A 20,741-nucleotide genomic window follows, 5' to 3' on the forward strand; every position below is an offset into this window, starting at 1 on the left:
TTAGGCAGATAAAAGAAGTAATCATTGGGAAAGTCGTTGCATTTTCATGTGAAAATAGCGTGGCGCCAATAAAGAATTAATTAAAAATTGTTGATGATTTGCAAATCACGATTTCCAGAGTTGTTTAAAGCCTTGAAGCTTGAGAATTGAGAAACAAAACGTGATTGGTTGGCTCGGACAGGCAGTTGAGTGAGCTCAAAGGCAAATTATTACAACCCAAAAAAAAATACTAGTACCAGTATTTAAATGTACTTTTATATTCTTATTATAAAAATTGGTACGAAGGTAAACATATCGTATTTAGGATCAATTGCTAACTTTCTTAAGTTGCTAACTCATTAATACAATGTATTAAAAATGTCAATATAATATGATGACTAATTTTGTTGAACTTCAATATAATGTATTAATATTATGTGTTGACATTTTTAATACACTGCATTGACGAGTTAGTAAGTTATCAACTTAAGAAAATTAGCAATTGATCATACCCTACTTATACTTAGTATATCTATCCTCATACACACATACAAAAATCACGTATATATATCATGCTATGAAACTTGATGTGAAGAGAGAGAACGTGTTGGTGCCTAAAATAATGGCCTCAAATCAGCAAATATTCAAGGTGAATTGTACTCCACTGTAACAGTATGTGAATTTTTATGTAATATACTGATATACACACGACTATTTTATTTCTTTTTATTGCACATTGAGGTACTTGTACTACACTTCGCACAAATTTTAGTTTTCATGCCATTTAATAAATATACCAAAATATCTGATCGAGTAACATGACATTTTTCAGAGTGGCCCAGCCCAGCCTAAAGTTTCAATTTTGACCCGGTAGGCCCGCTTGACCAGGCCCACTAAGTAAATATGTATTTGTCCGACGATGAAAGCAACTGAGTAGAGATGACGTTTCCCTATCCATTAAATTATAGTAGTAGAGTAGTAATAGGTTTGAATCACCACAATCAATTACTCCTTCCGTCCCAAATAAGATGTCACACTTGAGAAATAACACAAGATTTTAGGAGATGTTATTTTATGTTTTAAGTGATCAGAGAAAATATAATTTTATAATTGATGTGAGAAAGAACTTTTTCCAAAAAAGGAAATGTGACATATTTTATGGGACAAACTAAAAAGGAAAGTGTGACATCTTTTATGGGACGGATGGAGTATATAAGATCATTATTAATTTGTTTCTCAAAATAATTAAACTTTTTTGTATACAGATTTTCGTAACTGCATTCATCTAAATTACCTAATGAAACTCGTCAGGAACAATGTGATCCTAGTTAATAACACCAACAGGAATTTTTAAAATAAAGACACGATATCTACAAAGCATGTCTTAAATTTTAATCATATTAAGAAGAAATACAAGAACACAGCAAATAGGAAAGCAGAAGAAACAGTTGCACACAACACTGGCTCCAGATGGGATTAAACTCACCAAACCATCCACGACGTCGCCCGAGTCCTGTCTGGAAGCTCAGCCCAAAGCAACCCGGCAGCAACCTTCTCGACTCCTACGAACTCCAAGCGATCACCAGACAGCTCAACCGTGCTATCCGTGCCTCAAACGGCAGCTCAACACCCCGTTCGTTTCACCTCAAATCCCCTTTCTACCTGCATCGCTTAGACCAGATATACAAGGAGAATTCCAAGACATCAAAGAAGCTATCTAGCACAGATAAAAGTGGCAGGACGAGTCGATGTAGAACTGAAGCAAAAGGAACACGGGGATTCGTTCTGAGGCTCTGGAACAAGGTCAAGTGCAGCTTAGTGAGAGAGCATAGGCCCCAAAGCTAAAGGTGTAAATTTCAGATGCATATGCTTTTCTTAAAAACAACTAGAATCACTATGCAAGAATGTCCTTGTTTCAGATCATATACATTGTAATGCAACCGACTCATGAAAGCAAAATTACCTTTCAAGTTGACGATAAGCTCTAGCTTTTCTCTCAGTCTATCCACTGGTATAAATCTTCCAGTTCGATCCGATCTCTGGCCACGCTCTCAACTTGAAGCTGTTGCCGGTTTAGATCTAAGAACACTTCAAATAAACCATCATACCTAGTTCATGTTTGAAACAAAGAGGAAAATGCAATATCCTGTATAAGCATTGCTGCTAAAAACATTGCTGCACATTGAGGAAGAATGTTTGTATACAATAAGGTCACTAACAGCATTCTTCTCTTTCTAGTAAATACTACATACAAAATATAGATCACCCGTAAAAAGGAAGTGAGACAAACTGATCATTTTTGTACACGAACAGACGTGGTCATAGCTAAACGTAAAAGATAACCTAAGAGAGCCTCAGAGCCATTTCTTGAAGCAATGCCCTTTTTTGTGATGCATCGATGACATGATTTGTTTCAGCATTCTCAAGGACATCAGCAATAATTGCAGCTGCATGGTCAAGAGGTTCTTCTGCGGCTCTCTTCAACATAAAGGCCTGTCAGTTAGAAATTGCCACAGATTAAACATTAGAACCCTATGATAAAAAGACTAAAAGCTAACATCTCTTGATTTGTAAAAGGGACAAACACCATAATGATCATTCTGAATAATTCGTAAGAGACTTGCCCCGATTTTTCTTTTAATAGAGATAATTGAGGTAAAAGACAACACTTGGTTTTTATGACTAGCTTAACAACAAACCACTAGTTTAAGCATGGCTTAACTTTCATCCTATGAATAGAAGTGATTCTGGTGGAGGAAGGAGGAGGCGAAGCCAGACCTGTCCGTGATGTGTGATGGTTAATGAACAAGGCGGTTGGAACCATGGCTCTCCATCTATTTGTACCGGCAAGCCAGCAAAAATCTGAATCTTAATAGACTGCCCCTGTGCAAGCCTGCGAGCCCGAGATAGCCCAACCTGTCCAAGATACCAATGATAATACATTACAACAGATTAGTGGTCAGTCACAATTGAAGTTGCAAATACTTCACCTTCTCTCAAGAAAGAGGATATGCTTTCCTGCATAACACTAATTTTTATAGATTAAACCTTAACGTGGCATTTTGGACTGAAAACATTTTCTATTTGGGGAACGATTTATGTAGCTATAGTTTATTACAAAGCTTATAAAGTACTAATTATCAAATTTAGTGCAAGAAATTCTTTGCTCTGGGATGAAAACAGTGATATTGACACCATAAATTCTTTAAATGTTGTTTCAGATCTATTCAGAAAGAGATTTAACCATCTAGTTCAATCTAATCACCAAATAAATGGCTGAGTTAGAACGAAAAACTCCTGCAACAAAAGAGCTTCACAGTGTAATAATTATCTCGTAGGAAAAAAGGAGTTTGACATGCCTGCAGCTTTCCAAGATGCCATGTCCCTGAAATGCTTACTACCTCAAGCACTTTGTCATGCATAGATTGAGGATCAAAATTATCATAGTTCTCCTCTTCATTCTGCCATAGGTCAACACCACCCATATAACTCCCAATATTAGCTACAAGGATACCCTCTGCATCCTAAAATGATGAAGCAACATAACACTTCCAATAAGAACGCTGCACTAGATTGTTTGCTATACAAATTTTTTTACATAGATTTAGCAGAAAGAAATAGTAAAATTTAGATTTTAAAAACGATGCACTGACCTCAGGAACCTCAACCTCGACACCATCCACATCCACCCGAACTTGCCAGGGGAAGTGGGCAAAAGTCTTATCCATTATGCTCCTAGCACCTTCTCTTGCATAAAGAACCTTATTCATGAACTGCAAGAAACACTTTATTTGAGCGAGATGACTAAAGTAACCTATTTCGTGAATAAAGGACTTTAGCTAATAATAGGGCCTTGACCAGTTATAAAAAAAACACAAGTGCAGCACACAAAAAACACTTAACGACTCTCATTCAGAGTGATGTTTGCTAATTGCATTAGCACCTTGAGAATAAAAGGTATTATCAATTGTTAAATATTATGAACTTTTTAAAATACAGCCAAATACTACTCAAGCATTGACGTGAGTTCGACAAACAAATCTAGTACATAATCTGATTTCAAATCCAAACATGACTTAGCATAAAGAAATTTCAAGTCAAAGACAACTAATGTCTTTAAATAAAACAAAACATACCAAAGAAGAAAAGAATCCACAGCATGAACATAAGCAAATCATAGAATATGTAAAACAACAATGGAAGAAATAACTTCAACTATTTGTTATTAGCTGCACCTTAGAATATAGAGAAGCTCTTTCTTACTATAGAGAAGCTCTTTCTTTCTAGTGGGGTCGGGGAAAAATAGAAGAGGTGATTTCATTATATTACAAGAATACAATTTTTATTAGGGCGGTAGCTTTGAAAAGACAAATATCTTTTCTTTCATTTCGGGAGAAATGTGATCGGAAGGATCTAATTCCAACCTCCAGGTAAAATAAGAACCGCCCCCACATTCAAATGTCTACAAAGTGCTCTAAGCCCTATTTCGTTGTAGGTGAACAGACCAAAGCGAATGATCAAAAAATCCTAGAGACTGAACAGAAACTTAGGGGCATATCCATGTCATTTTGTGACTGAATTTGTAAATGCGAGTCTTGAAAATTAAGAAACCTACAGCTTCCCTTCAACGAAATTACCCAAGAACAAGTAACATAGAATTTCCCATGCACCATCAAGCAAGAATGTAATATGAATAATAAGACACCCACTCAGTCATTCGTCAGTAATTTCCGGAAAAATTGAAATTTTACTTCCATTGACACATTACAATGTTTTAGAAAAAATGAAAACTTCAAGCGTTCTATTCGCTTAGAAAATACCATCATCCAATGTATTTACAAATAATTAACGAGTGCAATGCCTTTATTTCCAGAAGCTGTGACCATTCTCTATGATACAAACTAACAGCATCTACCTGGTTGTAGAACTTATCAGGGTTCTCTTCTCTCATATTATGGATTTCCAAAGCAACTTTTGCATCACATCCAACCCCTACAAAAGCAGAAATTGTTAATGAGGACACGCATTTTGTATACAAAATTATCAGTGTAAAAATTGGTGCAAGGTTGTCAAGAGAAGTTACAGATAAATAAACTAAATATGGCAGGAAGTTCAATACGAAATGTACCAAGATAGTTGTTCATGAATTTAGGAGAATGGAGTGGTTTCCTGTGCTGGCTCGAGAATGATACCTGCCATCTATCAAGCATGGTAACTGCAGCATGTTCTATGTGATCTAATAATGTATACAGACCTCCTTGCCTCTCAACTGAACCTAGGCCAGCCCCCCAAGAAAGTACTCGAGACATATCATTTCCAGTCCCAGCAGGAAGAATGGCCACTGGTGGAGGTGAAACAAAGTTTTGTTTGTCTATTTCATTCAGAACCCAGCCAACAGTACCATCTCCTCCACAAACAAGAATTCGGAAATGAGGAATCTTTCTAAATAAGTAGAGTCCAGCTTCCGGTCCTTGTGTTGAGCTTAATTCAAAAACCTATAGTGAACGAACTAATTAATGTACCAAACAGCATAACAATTCCTTTAGGATTATTGAAATACATTCAATAAAGTAAGGATAGTAAGATTAATCCGCGAGGACAAGCAGGAGCAACCCCACACACACACACAACAAGATATAATACATGGAGTCAAAACAACAATCGAGACAGGTATCTACATAGATGCACAACTTCATATATCTGGTCTTGATAATTGTTTCTACGTACATATGATTCCTTCAATTCAACCTCATACTAGCCACCAGAAAACTGGTGAGCAATGAAAACCATTAATTGATGAATGAATAGCATATTCATAAGCATAGATGATGCAGCTACTACTTTCTATGCAGCTCTTAGATTTCCAATCTCTTCTTCCATAGAAGTTTCATTAAACTATTTGGAGGGGACGAAAAATCAATATAAAAAACTTTTAACCCAGGAAAAGTTGGTATTTGCCATGGACAAATATGACTTATCTTTAATTCTTAAGCTCTAACTATCCTAACTGGTGGGATGCAACTATCATCATTACATTAGTGTTTTTCAAGATATACAGATACAAGTTAATGTTCAGACACTTCAAACCTGTTCTAATGAATATTTGGTACAAATTAATGCCAAGATTAAATGATACTGCCTAAACAACTCTGACCTGTACAGGATTCAGTAGAATATTCAGTCTCTGTTTGAGTGAATTTCCTCGTTGAGCTCCACTCTTTTTGTTGATGAACACGAGTAAGGGCCTTGCCTCAGGTGGCAGATCATTTATATCATACTTTTGTCTCAGGCCTTCTAACTGCGTCCCCTCCTTTTGATTAATAGTTAAGCTTCTTTTCAAACTAGGACCCGTTTTTGCTTCTCCTTGTTGGTCCACCTCCTCAGTATTTGTTTGACCGTTTTGGTTTTCTTCAGTTCTATGAGAACCATTCACCATCTGACTGGTCTCCTTCGTAATCTCCATGGAGGTGCCACTCATATCACTACTATCACCAATATCATTTGAGATCTGAATTCCATGCTTATAATTCATACTCTGACATCTTATGCTAGCACGCACAGAAGATGCAATCCCATTGGCTCCTTGGGTGATGGAACACAGAAATCCACCAGAAGAAGTCCTAACAAATTGTTTCACATATAGAGGTGATAGTATAAGCCTTCTATAAGGTCCCAAATCACAAGCATCCCCTGTGTCATTAAACAAATTACCATGGCAGTCAACATGCACCAAGCGCTGACACCATAAGCAACACCATATTGGGGATTCCCTAAGAAAAGTACCACTGCATGACTCTTCACAGTAGCAACAGAATGAGGATTCACCGGGTTGATCTGTTACCTTGGTCCACCGCACTGCCCATTGATGCATCATGTGTTCATAGCCAAACATCGACACACACTTACAGTCTCTGTGAGCATTAGAGGAGCAACCCAAGTGGGACGCTGCACCACATATGCTACAACAGTGAGTAAAACCATCAGAAGGTACCATTTGACTGCGGGTTTGGGAAGGTTGCACAGACTTTAAACAAACACAGCACTTAAAGCTTTTCCCTCGAGCTACAGATTCCAAAACCCAAGTATGAGGAGCCATGGCAACCATGTGCCTTGTTTTGGGGTTTTTCTTTGACCTGGCTATGGCTCTCATCCAAGTTAAATTAATGTTTCTTCTCCACTGGAAAGCTGTGTAAAAAATAGTTAATACGCCCACCAAACCAGCAATGAAGCAAGATACAATAAACAGATGAGATTCTGCCATTTCAGCTGGATTTTTCCAGCTGGGAAGAAGAGCATTAAAGTCCATGAAGTCATCCATGTCTAGAATAAGTCTCCAACTGTCTGCTTACACATAATCGAGAAAACTAGCTCATCTGTATCCAGGTTGTCAGCTTCAGCACCCATTGAGGTTACAGACACCAGATTTTACATCCCAAATTGATTGTATATTCAATTGATACTATCAGCTTTGTGAAACTATGTAATGATTAAACTGCACCCTTTCAGAAAGTTTCAGCTTATCTGAACCTCATTTTCCTGAAAATGCCTCAACTATGTTACTGCATCGGTCAATCATCAACCTCTTCTTGCGAAGCTCCTTAGCTGTGATAATGAAATAAATAACTTCAAAAGTTAAAACCATACAAGATGAAATGCTACACTACACCTAAACACATAATTGAACACACCCGTGTAATACAAAATACATGGAATGTACAGGAAAGCAAGATCAGGTGGTGGAAAACACCTTTATATTCTTAAATATTAAAATGTTCATTTAGGCCATAATATAATGTAGTTTACCACTAATTCTTAGAAAAATATCGTTCTGCTAATTCTAATGAATAAATCACCTTATCAACTCATTATCCGAAACAAACAGTCATACCTGGCAAACTTATGAAAACCAAATCAACCTCATTCTATCCCAAACACCAGGGTAAATTTGCGCATAGTTTCAATACTCAATCTCTAACGACAAAATAAAGTAAAAAATTCCACGTACTTTTCTTCAACGTTAAGCAACCAACAAAGACAAAATCAACAAAAATGTCAAAATCTCAGGAAAATGATAAATGTGAATCTAGAAAGGGAAACTGACGAAGAGATCAACACCGGCGAAAGCGTAGAGCGAGGCAATGTTTATCCCGCAAACAATGGAATCAATCACGCGACAGAGAAAATGAATAAATGCGATATTTATTGTTCCTTAGCTCGTGATTCTGTGCGGAATGAACGTGCGAAAATTGTTGTTTCTGCAAAATTACATGAAATCTATATCATCAAATGTTTTTGCGTATGAATTTTTTTTTTTTGGTTGAAATTCAAATCATTCTTCTTTTTTGGAGATACTGTAGAATCGAGAGGGAGAGAGAAGACACGGGGCGTGAAATAAATGCGTTAAGTATGAGCTGCGTGGGGGCTGGGATGGTCGGTCATGTCATGGGCGCCCTGCCTTTGACTGCCTTTTGTAGCCTAGTGCTAGTGGTCGCGTTACATATTTTATTTTAAACTCAATATTTAATTCTTTGCAATTAAAAAATTAAGGTTTCTAAATTTTTGCACTTTTTAAATAGAATTTAGAACTAAAATACTCCCAAATTTATAAGAACAATTTTTGTTCATTCTCGTTACTACAAACTACTATCCGATATGAAATGTTAAATAAATTAATCTTTTCAATAAATAGTTTGATTGATGTTTCTTTTTATTTATTTTTATATTTATATTTTCTATTTTTTCTACTTTCAAAAGTATGTATGCAGTTTGTGCTTAGTTCTCATCTTCTTCTTTTTCTTTCTTTTTTTCTTTCTATTTTCGCCATACATGATGTCTATGATGTCGACAAATTATTCAAGCCGAGACAATGGTTGTAGGTGGCTTAGATTTAAACATTGCATTTACTTATATTTTAATTTGTGATTGTTTGGGTATCTCAAACAATATTCTGCCACTGAATATATGCAGACTTCCAGCATCTATTTAATAGTAGTACGAAATTGCTTCATAAGCTAACCGATTGCATTGCAAAAAATACAACTTAATAATGCAAACTAGGAGTAATTAATAAGGGAAAAAAAGCACCACATGCAACTAAAACAACCAATCTATCTCTCCATCCCTACCTTCAATGTTGATCGACGTGCTTTGTCTCGCACCACCAGCTATCCTGACACCCCTTCCCCTGCACCCTTGCAACGGAGTCGCATCGTGCTGCTAGGCTCTGAGCGGTGTTACATCCCCCCAAACTCATTACCAATAGTCTATTTCCCCTGAAAGAAAAGGGACTACATTTTTAGTGATCAAATGAATACTTAGAAAGTAGGAAATTAATTAAATTCTCGAAGAAGCATTTAAGTGAGCAAATAAATTTGATAGGAACTATGAATTTATTTAATTTTCGAGGTAATATTCAACATACTTAAATTTTAGCGTTTCAAAAAAATTGGTTGATCTTAATGACTTAATGAGTCAAAATTTAATAACATCTAACTAAACTAATTACTAATATACCAGCAAGCCAACCCGGGTCGGATCCCGAGACCCGCCCCGCAACTATTTCCCGCCACTGCACCCACTTCCCGCCGTATGAAGCATTTGTACACCACCATATAAACTATTGGCCCTCACTCTCAATCCCAACAGCTGCTCTCTCAATTTCTTCAACCCTTTTCCATCCACACAGCTTCCGCTACCAATCCTGATACAGATATGCCGGCCTTCGCAGCTCTCCGTCAATTTCCATCATCGGATCCGACCTCAGAGACCATCGTTGCCGTTACACCTCGGAAAACTCGCCTTAGATCCGATTCGGATGCTGCAATCGGATCGCCGCTGCGAAAATCTCCTCGACTGGGCAAAGAAGGCACCCCTCATAGCTCCCCGACAGCTAGTGTGAGCTCTCTCGCCCTGTAAACCTCTATTTATTTATCAGTTATCCGGATTCCGTAATTTGATGCGATGTGAGGTGTGATATCTTGTTGTCGAGGTTTAATATGTTTAGTTAGTCTTAAATTTTGCTTTGGATTCTCATCAATTACGACAGATACGAAAATGCCTGAAAACATCCTTGAATTTGAGTGGATCACCTCAGAAGAAGCAATTATCTGAGGATTTTGTTGAGAGACAGAACTGGAATCCAAGAGGTTAGTGTTAATTATTAGGAGATGATGTGTTATAAGTATATATCGAGGTGACTCAGGTGGGATTATGCCTGATTTGTTTCGGATGGGTTAGTTCTTACACGGTTAATTATTCGCTAGTAGATGAGACGCAACGAAGAGCTGTTAATGAGGCATTACATGTATCAACTGCCCAGACGAACGTTGTCTGCCGCGAAAATGAGCAGAACCGGATCCTGGATTTCTGCAAGAAATGCATCAAGGAAGAGAAGGCTGGAAGTCTGTATGTATGTGGGTGCCCTGGAACTGGGAAGACACTGTCGATGGAAAAAGTAAAAGTCATGCTTGCCGATTGGGCAAATGAGGTACTCATTCCTGCTGCATCTAAAATTATTTTTTGCTCAGGTACAGAAAATTTGAATAGCATGATATTCACTAATGCTATTATGTCTATGTCTATGTGAAATTTTGGGTTCCCAAGTAGTAAAATGTTTAGTACTGAAATGGAATGTGACTTTCCAATTAAAATTGTTTTTTTCATGAATTAGGAGCCCCAATCAAAATTTTCCTTTGATCTTGATTAAGGACCGAATTTTAGCTTAAGTAGATGAAATGTTCCGTTTGTGATAAACAACATGCTTTTCCTACAATCCAGTGATATCATCTATATGCATTTTCTTTGCTGTGGGGAACAGGAATGTATACAGTATCCAGATGTCTTGCCCATCAATTGCACTTCTCTTGCAAACATGAATGATATTTTCAGCAAGGTATGTTGATGCTATGTATGAGTGATTTCAAACCAAGACCTCAGAGTACTGATACCTTGCTGTTATAGATTTTTGAGCAAAACCATTCTGGGAAGAAACGTAGTCGTTATACATCATCTTTGCAGCAGCTTCAGAACTTGTATTCTCAACAGACCCCTGGCATGAAGATGATGTGAGTGTCATGTGCCTTTTTCTGTTCCTTAAGCTTAAGACATGATAGTTCCCATTTTATACAGCTTATTTCTTGGTTAAGTAAATCTTTAGTTGCCATTATGTAGGAGATGCATTCAAGTTCTATGAATTCTATTGTTTCTCAACTCACTGAATACTTCAATTATGGTTACAGATTGGTTATAGCTGATGAGCTGGATTATTTGATTACCAGAGATCGAGCTGTGCTTCATGATCTTTTCATGCTAACAACACTGCCTTTCTCCAAGTGTATTTTGCTAGGTATGTTAAAAGACCTTACAAGGTTGAAGATTCAAGGTCATTCACCCTGAGAGTTGGTTTTAATCTCTTTAACTTGTGTACGCAGGGGTTGCTAATGCTATTGACTTGGCCGACAGGTTTATCCCAAAGCTACGTTCTTTAAATTGTGAGTACTTGTTTTGAATCAGCTCATTTCTAGTATCTGCTTATTACATCTTTTTCACTGCATCTCTTTTTTTTTTTCCTGAGGAATAATTTACTCCTCATTTTGAGGTACTGGTCCTACATCATGTAATTATGAGGATCTACTGATGTTTTTTTTGATCAGATTACAAGATGAAAGTGTTCTCCTTGTGCTTGAGTACCTTTTTCTGATCTGTAGAACTATTCTTGAAACACTCATAGTTGCTTGCTTTCATCCTAAAGTTGTATCAAGCTTGAGGAGTTTGAAATTCAAGGATTTGAAATGAATTTGTTATTTACTCGAAATCCACCCAGTACTCGAATGGATTTTCATGTCAATGCAATGTAAAGGGTTTTTCGCAATATTTAGTGTATCCAGTTAACTGGTCTCTCACATACTCAGTTCTTAGAACCTCATTCTCCTAGGATATACTTCATCTCAGATTTAGTTTACATGTGCATCCTTGGATGAGCTCTTCATTAGTATTCTATGTCATGCTTCTTAGCACAGTTTCACCTGTCTTTTATATGTACTTTCTATAAAGTTGTCATAAATATCCTAGCTTTTGGTTGATTTATTATATTTTCAATTTAGGTAAACCTATGGTCATAACCTTTTGTGCCTACTCCAAGGATCAGATCATCAATATTCTTCAAGAAAGACTAAGGGTAAGCCTTTAATTTCCCAGCTTTTACCAAGACCTCACTGGATGTCATAAATACAGGAGTAACATACTATTGAATGCTGAAGGAAAATCTATAACATTAGTTGACTTACTTGGATCAAATTGATTGAAAGCTCTTGTTTACCTTATTCCACTAATCAGTTTTTTGCATTACTAACTTTAAAGTATATCTAAAAATAAATTAGGATAACATAGAAAGAAATGAAAGGTTAAAGAATACGAAAAACATAAAGAACGTTTTAGCTTTATCTCATCAGCAATGCATCTATAGAAGTATTCTCTGAGATCACATAGTTTATAGTATTATGTTTTGCTTGGATAAATATCATGTCAGCCTAACATAACTGCAATTTTGACAGGCAGTTCCCTACACTGTTTTCCAGCCACAAGCACTGGAACTCTGTGCCAGGGTGAGCTCAATTTCTTTTCCTCTGGACCACTTGGTTTTCTTTCTCTCCTCATATTTCTTGCACCTTTACTGGTAAATAAGGGCCAGTTTGACATATCTTAAAAATATTCTGAATGGTGTTCTTCTATTTCTGCAGAAAGTTGCCGCAGCATCTGGAGATATGAGAAAGGCTCTTGCAGTGTGCAGGTTAATGTTTTTTCATACGCATCTTTTATGTTAGGTCCAACTGACTCCAAACCAGAGCAGTTTCCTGAGATGCCACAATTAGGTTCTTAGGAAAATGGATCAAGTTACTATTGACTTTTAAGACGATGTGTTGCTTAAGTCCACATTGAACCTGAATAACAAGAACTTTTTGATGTGTTTTTTCAGGAGTGCGATTGAAATTCTAATAGGTGACTCTATGCTATCATCATTAGATGGGACTGAAGATCAACACAAACCTGCAGAAAATGTTTCGATGTCCAATCAAGTAAGTAACACAAGAAACATTATTATCTACTTAGTTTTATCATTCTGCCCAAAATGTTCTTTGAAATCTGTAGCGAAAAAACTCTCTTCATTCCAATATGCACTTTGAAGATTTCAACTATGTCTTTTTAAAGATTGGGAACTTTTTCAGGTAAGAATAGATCATGTTGCTGCTGCATTGTCAAAGGTGTATAAATCGCCAGTAGTAGACACAATTATTTCACTGCCCCAACATCAGCAGGTAGGATAAATTTGCAACATTGTGGGGTTTTTTATGAGGGCATACATCATGTAGTTAAATAATTTGATACCAAATTCAATTCTCTTCCAAGCTTTTGATTCAAACTAATCATCAGTTTTATGAGTAATGAACAATTTACACTTTTCTTTAAATCTCCATTTGCTTTTTTAATGGAAGCTATATCTCCAGATCATACTCTGCTCAGCTGTGAAGCTTTTTCGAGGTGGGAAGAAGAAAGACACAACTCTCGGAGAGGTATGCTTTCCGCTAGTTCTCAGTACCAATATTAGCCTTCAAAATGTGGAGATTAAGTTCCATTCATTATATTGCTGCAGTTGAACAAATATTATGTGGATGTTTGTAAATCGACTTCGATTCCTCCAGTTGGCATTTTGGAGCTTTCAAGTATGTGCGGGGTACTGGACGACCAGGTAAGGCATACTATTCACGACCACGCAAACACAACATTCTACATGACTGTCGGAATATTACACACGTTCTTATTCCATGGGAAAAAAACATTTGAAATTGCAGGGAATTCTGAAACTTGGACAATCACGAGATGATAAGCTAAGAAGAGTGACATTAAAGGTTGACGGAGCAGATATTGTTTTTGCACTGCAGGTACTCGATTATGCCTATATTCATGCGTTTGTGTGAGTTATATCTCCTCAAGCTCTATATTTGATCACAATAATGTTGGGAACAGGGAGTTCGATTCTTCCGGAACTGTCTGCAGTGATCCTTTGATGGTTGTTATGAGGCCAATTTTCTGCATGAAACCAAATTAAGGAGGTAAAGTTTAATACACTTTTCGGTTGCATTTATCATAATTTTATTAACATAACTTATCTCTCCCTCTCTGATCATGTATAGGCAAAACAACACATGCAGCACCTCCATGCTCTAAATTGGTAATACTCAGCTGCTACGATTGAAGAGAAGCAAATGAGGCCATGAACACAGCTAAGAAGATAAAATAGCTAGAAGCAAGGAAGCCATACACTGTAATGTTGTCTAAAACTGTAAATTATTTCGACAATATATTACCTTGTGCGACGCACGGGACTTTTATTTTATTTATTTATTTAAATGAGTGTTAAATGTTAAACAAATGTAGAATGTACTTATGAGATTTTATAAGAAATACACACATTTTACTGAGAAATGATATCTTACGTGAGTACCAATCTATAGGTACTTTTTTCGTTTTATATACCAGTTTGATTTTAATACATTTAAAAATATTAATAAAATCATTTAATAAATTATCTAAAAGTAAAAGTTTATTTTATTATTTTATTCATTCATTTTAACTATATTGATTTCGAACTTTGATGTTTAAATGATTCATAAAATTAATAATTTTAATTACAGTTTTTAATGTATAATAATCAAACTTAATAGTATATAAATAAAATTATAGCAAAAAGCTATTTTGAGTTGGTAAGATTTTAGAAAATGTGAATGAATATGAATAAAAGAAGTTAGTGGAATGTGTATTCTTTTTGTAATATATTCATAACATCTTTGTCATATCATAAATATATAAAATAAAAGAGCAAAATGTCATAAATACTTACACGCTAAATATTTTGACTACTATATTCAAAATTAAAAAATAAAGCCGTGACATATAAAATTTGAAATAGGCAGAAAACTTGTTGAAGTTATAAATGTCCCCACCGATTATTAATTGGGCCGAAAATATTGATGGTAAAACGTTGGTTAAACCACCACAATGAGCCAAAGCAAAACGACGCCGTTCACTCTACCGATACCCTCGAGCGCAACGCCTCCATTTCTTCTCTCATTAACTCCGTAGTTTCTTATTTAGTCTCACTTCATTCTCATCGCCCTCTTCTCCTTGCTACTTCTTCGATATTTCCCATTGCATTCACGTCTACAATTGCAATTCTCTGATTTGTCCTTTGCTTTTGTGGTGAAGCAACAATCATCAATGGCGTCTTTCAGCGTCCCGTGCCCGAAGGTTTCGCCTCTGCTGGCCGCTTCATCTCAGCCGGCTCAGAGACCGAACTGCATTGCTTCGTTTCCTCGATCTGATTCCAGATCAACTCCTGCATTGACCACAACAGCTCAGTTTCAGGTAAATTGGCTGTCTCTAGCTGTTTAGTGAATTTATGCAAGTATCATGCATGAACGCAGTTTTCTAGATTGGATTGAATAATGCTCTAGTTTGGTTGAGATGCTAAACTATTACTATCAATTTGAACTTTTTGATTCCGCTGCGGTTGATTGCAAGTTATACATATGGAAATTTAAATCATGCGCTGTTATTGCTTTATCGTGTGTATAATAGTTATCTGCGAAGAAATTTCGACATTAGAAAGCGTTGCTGTGTAATTGCGTTGAGAGAAGATGTATTTTAGCATACAGTTAAGTTTATAAGAACTGAATATGTGATATGAAAATAGTATGTATCGATCTCGTGTGAATAGGAGAACACGAAAACAAGTCTCCATCAGCATTCAAGTCAATATGTTCCTCTTGAAGCAGGATTGATAGACATTCTCAAAGTAAATTCATGTAGTAGGCTCCGTTGAGTGATTATTACACCCCACGATTAGCATATTCCCGATATTCCACTAGTTCCGGTGAAAAAATTTACATGGTGACTATATTTACACACCTTTTTATGAAGTTATGTATCAAGATTCGAGACTGTATGCAAACTCAAAAGATGTTGGAAATCTGAGAGCATTCGTTCAGAGAACACATTTTGTATGAAAAGTTCAATTCTTGGTTTAGTGGTGATGAGTATCGTGGATATTGTACATGAGTTTAATAACTGACCGTTGCTTTGGAACTGAAACAGTTAGCGGTTGAATATAGGATGCATTAATGCCCCAGTGATTAGATGTTCAATTTCATTGATAAATCTATGCTGGAGATGGAAAAACTTGGGCTGCTCCGAGTATTTCATGTCTTTTAACAAGTTTAGATCTGGTGGGAATATTGTATAATGCGGTTTACTTAAGATAGAAACAGTGATGTTTAATTTGTAGATAACCGACAAGCTCTAAGTTATTCCTTTTCTGCAGGGATGTAGCCGCACCCAATCAGATGCCTTTAAGGTCTGTGCTCAGCTTAGTCAGGTAAGACGAAAAAATGATGTTTGTATAAACAGTTTCTGTTGTCATTCGTTACTTTCCAATTCTTCAATACTTAGATTATTTCCCATTTCAACTAGGCTGTGGTCGAAAAAGCTTCAAATGGTACTCCAGCTCTAGAGACGCTGCCTATCCTAGAATCTGAAAAGCAAGAGGAAGCTCCAGATGCATCCTCTGTTTCAACTTTTATGAACCAAGTGTCGGATCTCGTCAAGTATGTAAACCAAATTGCATTAGAATCTGGTTATTTTCTCATTCACTCTTTATATTATAACTTCTCCATTTTATCACATGGCCAGGCTTGTCGATTCCAAAGATATTGTGGAGTTGCAACTTAAACAATTGGATTGTGAAATCCTTATTCGGAAAAAGGAAGCACTGCCACAGCCATCAATTCCAGCTCCTGTTTATTATACACCACCTCCTACATACCAGTCTGCACTACCACCAAGCACTCCTGCTCCAGCATCTGCGGCCTCTACACCTTCATCTCCCACTTCAGCACCTGCACCAACAAAACCAAAGTCATCGCATCCCCCATTTAAATGCCCTATGGCTGGAAACTTCTATCGCTCTCCAGCTCCTGGTGAACCACCTTTTGTGAAGGTTTGCATAAAACACACGAATCTATACATGAAGATATCTATATATGATTACATACAGTAGATGTGTACACATTTAATAATGTCTATTCTTCATCTATATATATAGGCAGAGACTTTGGTGTGAGCTCAATGTATGTGTCTGGGAGGACTTTCTCATTTTTTATATCTAACTAAAGCTATCTCCTCTTGCAGAGGTGCTACACACAATATACACCCAATAGTTTTATGCTTAAAACTATATAACTATATTTTAATCTAGGTTTGCAAAGGAAACAACAGCACATGCCATTTTATTTTTATCTAATGCATGAAACTTGGTTGTTAACTACTACAACATGATTGTATATTTGATTTTCTTTGTCCTGAATTTTAGGTTGGGGATAAGGTGCAAAAGGGACAGGTATTATGCATTATTGAGGCTATGAAACTGATGAATGATATTGAGGTGAGCTTCAATCTCTTGAAAAACATTTATTCATGTTTCTATATTCTTGTTTATTGGTGGATACATGTCTAGATAAGTAATTTGAAATTTGAATTGGGTGATTCAGCGTGAGGGATTTTCTGAAAGCTCACGGTTAAACTCCTTGAGATTGTTGATTCCATGTTGCCTATTTAAGTACTTAACACTGAAAATATGCTCATCTCCGTTTTCTATACGCCATTCGGGTACCTTTATCTATTTATTCGTTTATTTTTCAGGCTGATCAGTCTGGCACTGTGGTTGACATTCTTGTAGATGATGGGAAACCCGTCAGCTTGGATACGGTAAATCATTTTCTTTCTCCACTCTTACTCAAAACTCCATTTTTGAAATTCGTATCAGAGTTCTAGCATGTGGTTGTGTGGGAAGCTATTTGTTCAAAGCTAAAGAAGCTTTGATCTCGAACCTGATCATATTTCTGCTGCGTATGATAGAATGATGCACAACTTAGTAGTTACTGATAAAAGTCAGATATGTGATCCTCAAACATCATATTCCAAGGATCTGCTCTATCTCTTTCTCATTATTTTTTTTCCTTTGCAGCCTTTATTTATAATTGAGCCATGAGGAACCAGGTTCATCTCTAATGAAGAACAACCATTAAAGCTCTGAAGTGTGAGATTTATTTGCCTTCTTGAAAACTACAGTGAAATTAGGACAATGTTGTTTTACTGTAACGCTGTTTAGAAATTCTGGTGCTAATTTATAAACTTCACAATAATTACGTATTTTTGCATCCATCACATTTTTTTATGGTCAACTAAAGTGTGAGTATCATCTTTTTGCTGCAGTAGTTTTAAATTTACTTTGGACTTTCAAAATTTTCTTTGAATCTTCTTAATCTTAAAATTAATTTTAATTTTGGGTTATGTCAAATTAATAATTTTGTGCTTTCGATAAGTTTGGAAATAGGGTTAGGAAATAAGTTAAGAGGACACTAGGATGTGTATTTTGCAATTATCTCACTCATGTATTTTTTGGTAAAATAAGAGATGATGTGGCATTCGAATAACAATAAAAAGTAAATACAGTAAATTAAATGAAATTGGTTCCACCTTTCATTTACAGTACTCTGTGTAATTCTATTTAAATCTTGTAGTAGTAGTAATGTGCATGTAAGTACTATTCTACAAGAATCAAGTCATTTATATCCAAATATGGCTTTAACATCTCTCAGTACTAGTATGTAGTAATCACCAAGAAACAATAACAAAAATTCATTTCTCGAAAATGCAAGAATTATAAAGTGTAACAAGAATAAAAACCTAATTTTTATTGGGAAAAAAGGAGTGGAAAATGATACTAATGAAAAATTTTTTTGGCCTCAAAAGTCATGCCAAAATTCCAGTTGCTAGGAACGACATTAATCGCCTGGACAACAGAGCCATCACTAGTTGTTACCTCAAAAGAGAGTGCCTTCCCGAGCAGGATTCGGCCAACGAGCAGCCAATTCTGGCCCCAGTTACGAGTCATCTGAGTCCACCTGGAGGCGCCCGAGCTTCTGATCCGAACGGATTTGACATCCCCGGCCCCTCCGACGTTGTAGACGAGGACGAGCGTCCAGTACTTGTTCCCGCCCATCAGGAACTTGACTCCGTCGGTCTTCCCGCACTTGACGCGCCGGTAGACGATCGGGACGACTCCGGCCTTGTACTCGGCGATCTTGAGATACATGGGCATGGCCAGGTCGAAATGCTTTTGAGGGGGATTGCACCATATGTCCGTGGTTTTGGTGTAGTTGGGCGGGCAGAAGTTGGTGGCCGTCACGCGGATTTTGCCGGGCTTGCACGCTTGTGGGGCGTTGACGCATATGATCTCGTAGCACGTGCCGCAGGCCGCACCGTGGTTGAAGAGGGCGGTGCTTAGGGCCGTCGTCGCCTGCCCGTAACCCTGGTTGTATACGTTTGTGTATCCACATGCCGCTCCTATGAAATTGTTAGTACTTATCAAATACTATTCGCTAAAGTGTATCTGATACGTGAAGAGAAGGAAATCTTCACATTTTTTTTTATGTGAACATTTCAATAGCAACCACTTGTTATATTTCAAATACTATGACAAAATTTATAATATGCATATGAAGTGGCCACATGTCTTGGGTTGAAGTCCACCGAGATGCAATCTTTAAATTTCAGTACATTATACTATAAAGAAAAAAAGGATGGAGACTGTGCTTTGGCCTAGTGATAAATGGATGAATGTCTAGCAGGGACGGAGCCAAATTTATCTATACAGGGGAGCAAATATATATAAGCAAAATTTGAAAATATTAGAAGGGTCAATTTATCAAAAGTTAAAATATATGTGGGGAAATTGGAGGAGTGGCACTTGACCCATCAAACTACTCCTATGCTAGATTCGCTATTGTGCTTGAGGCCAAAGGTCTTAGGTTCTAATCTACTATTCCATAACCTTTAAATTTTTTTGTCTATTTATTGTAAAAACCCGGCCTAGGGTGAATATGCATACCCATTCCATCACGGCCATCCCGAGGGCCGTAGAAGGTTGCACGGGCTAGACTCCATCCGTGCCCTACTAAACTGGCTTCGTCACTACTGTTGCCATCAACAACACCCAAAGCTACTGCACAAATACCTACTAAACCAATCAACATAACTCCATGAAAACCCATCTCAACTCAAATCTCAATATATATTTCAGCTATAAAGGTTAATTCTATGTTTCTTGACAAGTTGATGTACTCTATTTATAATCATCATCAAAGGTTTGTTGTGCAGATTATCATGTTGACTACTCACTTAATTGTGTTACCAAAATAAATCTGGTAACGAATATATATATTAATTACTTGATCTTATTATTCCACAAATTTTAGATTTTAATAAATTTGAGGCATGCTATACCATAGTGTATCGCTATTGAAAATGAAATTTTATATGCTGTCATGTTTAAAAGGGCAACTGCATAGTGAGTCTTTATAAGTTTAAGAAAAGCATCTGTATGCTAAGTAATATGTATGTTGACAAAATATCCATATATGCTTCAACTATAACTTTCTACTTAGTTAATACTATTAATGGAATTAAATATGTAGGAAAAAATCTTTGCCATTAATACCTAAATTTCTAAATTTATAGATATATAAAAGGCGAGGTGTGGTCGTGTTTTGATATATTAAAAAGTGATAGGTTAAATTTGAATATTTATAAAATATGTAATTATAGTTATAATGTGGAATTTGTATGTGGCCGTTATAGTTATAATTTTG

The 20,741-nt window shown here is 36.5% G+C and overlaps 4 protein-coding genes across 6 annotated transcripts; 2 read left to right on the forward strand and 2 right to left on the reverse strand.

Annotated features, from left to right (window-relative positions):
* Nucleotides 1-2,128: 2,128 nt before the first annotated feature.
* LOC125202219 (diacylglycerol kinase 1-like) lies at nt 2,129-8,327 on the reverse strand. Of its 2 annotated transcripts, none has more exons than XM_048100583.2 (8): nt 8,081-8,327; nt 6,134-7,581; nt 5,108-5,474; nt 4,895-4,971; nt 3,633-3,752; nt 3,339-3,503; nt 2,758-2,895; nt 2,129-2,472 (listed from the first exon to the last, which is right to left on the reverse strand). In XM_048100583.2, exons 2-8 carry the CDS (start codon nt 7,295-7,297, stop codon nt 2,323-2,325), a joined length of 2,181 nt encoding a protein of 726 aa, XP_047956540.1. In that variant the 5' UTR covers nt 7,298-7,581; nt 8,081-8,327; the 3' UTR covers nt 2,129-2,322. The 2 variants fall into 2 exon arrangements, with proteins under 2 accessions (XP_047956540.1, XP_088920192.1); XM_089064066.1 differs by lacking the exon at nt 8,081-8,327 and adding an exon at nt 7,868-8,050.
* Nucleotides 8,328-9,628: 1,301 nt separating this feature from the next.
* On the forward strand, nt 9,629-14,460 carry LOC125201834 (DNA replication factor CDC6B-like). Of its 2 annotated transcripts, none has more exons than XM_048100098.2 (17): nt 9,629-9,873; nt 10,025-10,124; nt 10,242-10,465; nt 10,796-10,870; nt 10,939-11,042; nt 11,217-11,323; nt 11,409-11,468; nt 12,081-12,154; nt 12,531-12,581; nt 12,717-12,766; nt 12,953-13,052; nt 13,203-13,292; nt 13,482-13,547; nt 13,628-13,723; nt 13,827-13,916; nt 14,002-14,087; nt 14,169-14,460. In XM_048100098.2, exons 1-16 carry the CDS (start codon nt 9,691-9,693, stop codon nt 14,032-14,034), a joined length of 1,503 nt encoding a protein of 500 aa, XP_047956055.1. In that variant the 5' UTR covers nt 9,629-9,690; the 3' UTR covers nt 14,035-14,087; nt 14,169-14,460. The 2 variants fall into 2 exon arrangements, with proteins under 2 accessions (XP_047956055.1, XP_047956056.1); XM_048100099.2 differs by having other exon boundaries at nt 10,245-10,465.
* Nucleotides 14,461-15,080: 620 nt separating this feature from the next.
* On the forward strand, nt 15,081-18,252 carry LOC125207345 (biotin carboxyl carrier protein of acetyl-CoA carboxylase 2, chloroplastic-like). Its single transcript, XM_048106680.2, has 7 exons — nt 15,081-15,399; nt 16,355-16,408; nt 16,504-16,637; nt 16,723-17,029; nt 17,402-17,473; nt 17,731-17,796; nt 18,056-18,252. Exons 1-7 carry the CDS (start codon nt 15,253-15,255, stop codon nt 18,077-18,079), a joined length of 804 nt encoding a protein of 267 aa, XP_047962637.1. The 5' UTR covers nt 15,081-15,252; the 3' UTR covers nt 18,080-18,252.
* A 455-nt stretch (nt 18,253-18,707) lies between these two features.
* Nucleotides 18,708-19,999, reverse strand: LOC125193510 (expansin-A22-like). The gene is made up of 2 exons (XM_048091323.2): nt 19,982-19,999; nt 18,708-19,465 (listed from the first exon to the last, which is right to left on the reverse strand). The coding sequence occupies exons 1-2, from the start codon at nt 19,997-19,999 to the stop codon at nt 18,815-18,817; spliced, it is 669 nt and encodes a 222-aa protein (XP_047947280.1). The 3' UTR covers nt 18,708-18,814.
* Nucleotides 20,000-20,741: the final 742 nt, after the last annotated feature.

This window comes from Salvia hispanica, chromosome 2 (assembly GCF_029641045.1).
Source record: "Salvia hispanica isolate PSC_SH4W2 chromosome 2, Shi_PSC_v1, whole genome shotgun sequence".
NCBI lineage: Eukaryota > Viridiplantae > Streptophyta > Magnoliopsida > Lamiales > Lamiaceae > Salvia > Salvia hispanica.

Excerpts from the sequence above, each read along its gene's own strand:
- LOC125202219 (XM_048100583.2), bottom strand. The coding sequence starts at position 7,297 with ATGGATGACTTCATGGACTTTAATGCTCTTCTTCCCAGCTGGAAAAAT. Across the intron at positions 5,475-6,133 it reads TTCTACTGAATCCTGTACAG|GTTTTTGAATTAAGCTCAAC; the intron begins GTCAGAGTTGTT and ends CGTTCACTATAG. Across the intron at positions 2,473-2,757 it reads CCATCACACATCACGGACAG|GCCTTTATGTTGAAGAGAGC; the intron begins GTCTGGCTTCGC and ends TCTAACTGACAG.
- LOC125201834 (XM_048100098.2), top strand. The coding sequence starts at position 9,691 with ATGCCGGCCTTCGCAGCTCTCCGTCAATTTCCATCATCGGATCCGACC. Across the intron at positions 11,043-11,216 it reads ACCCCTGGCATGAAGATGAT|ATTGGTTATAGCTGATGAGC; the intron begins GTGAGTGTCATG and ends TTATGGTTACAG. Across the intron at positions 13,293-13,481 it reads CACTGCCCCAACATCAGCAG|ATCATACTCTGCTCAGCTGT; the intron begins GTAGGATAAATT and ends CTATATCTCCAG.
- LOC125207345 (XM_048106680.2), top strand. The coding sequence starts at position 15,253 with ATGGCGTCTTTCAGCGTCCCGTGCCCGAAGGTTTCGCCTCTGCTGGCC. Across the intron at positions 15,400-16,354 it reads CCACAACAGCTCAGTTTCAG|GGATGTAGCCGCACCCAATC; the intron begins GTAAATTGGCTG and ends CCTTTTCTGCAG. Across the intron at positions 16,409-16,503 it reads TCTGTGCTCAGCTTAGTCAG|GCTGTGGTCGAAAAAGCTTC; the intron begins GTAAGACGAAAA and ends CATTTCAACTAG.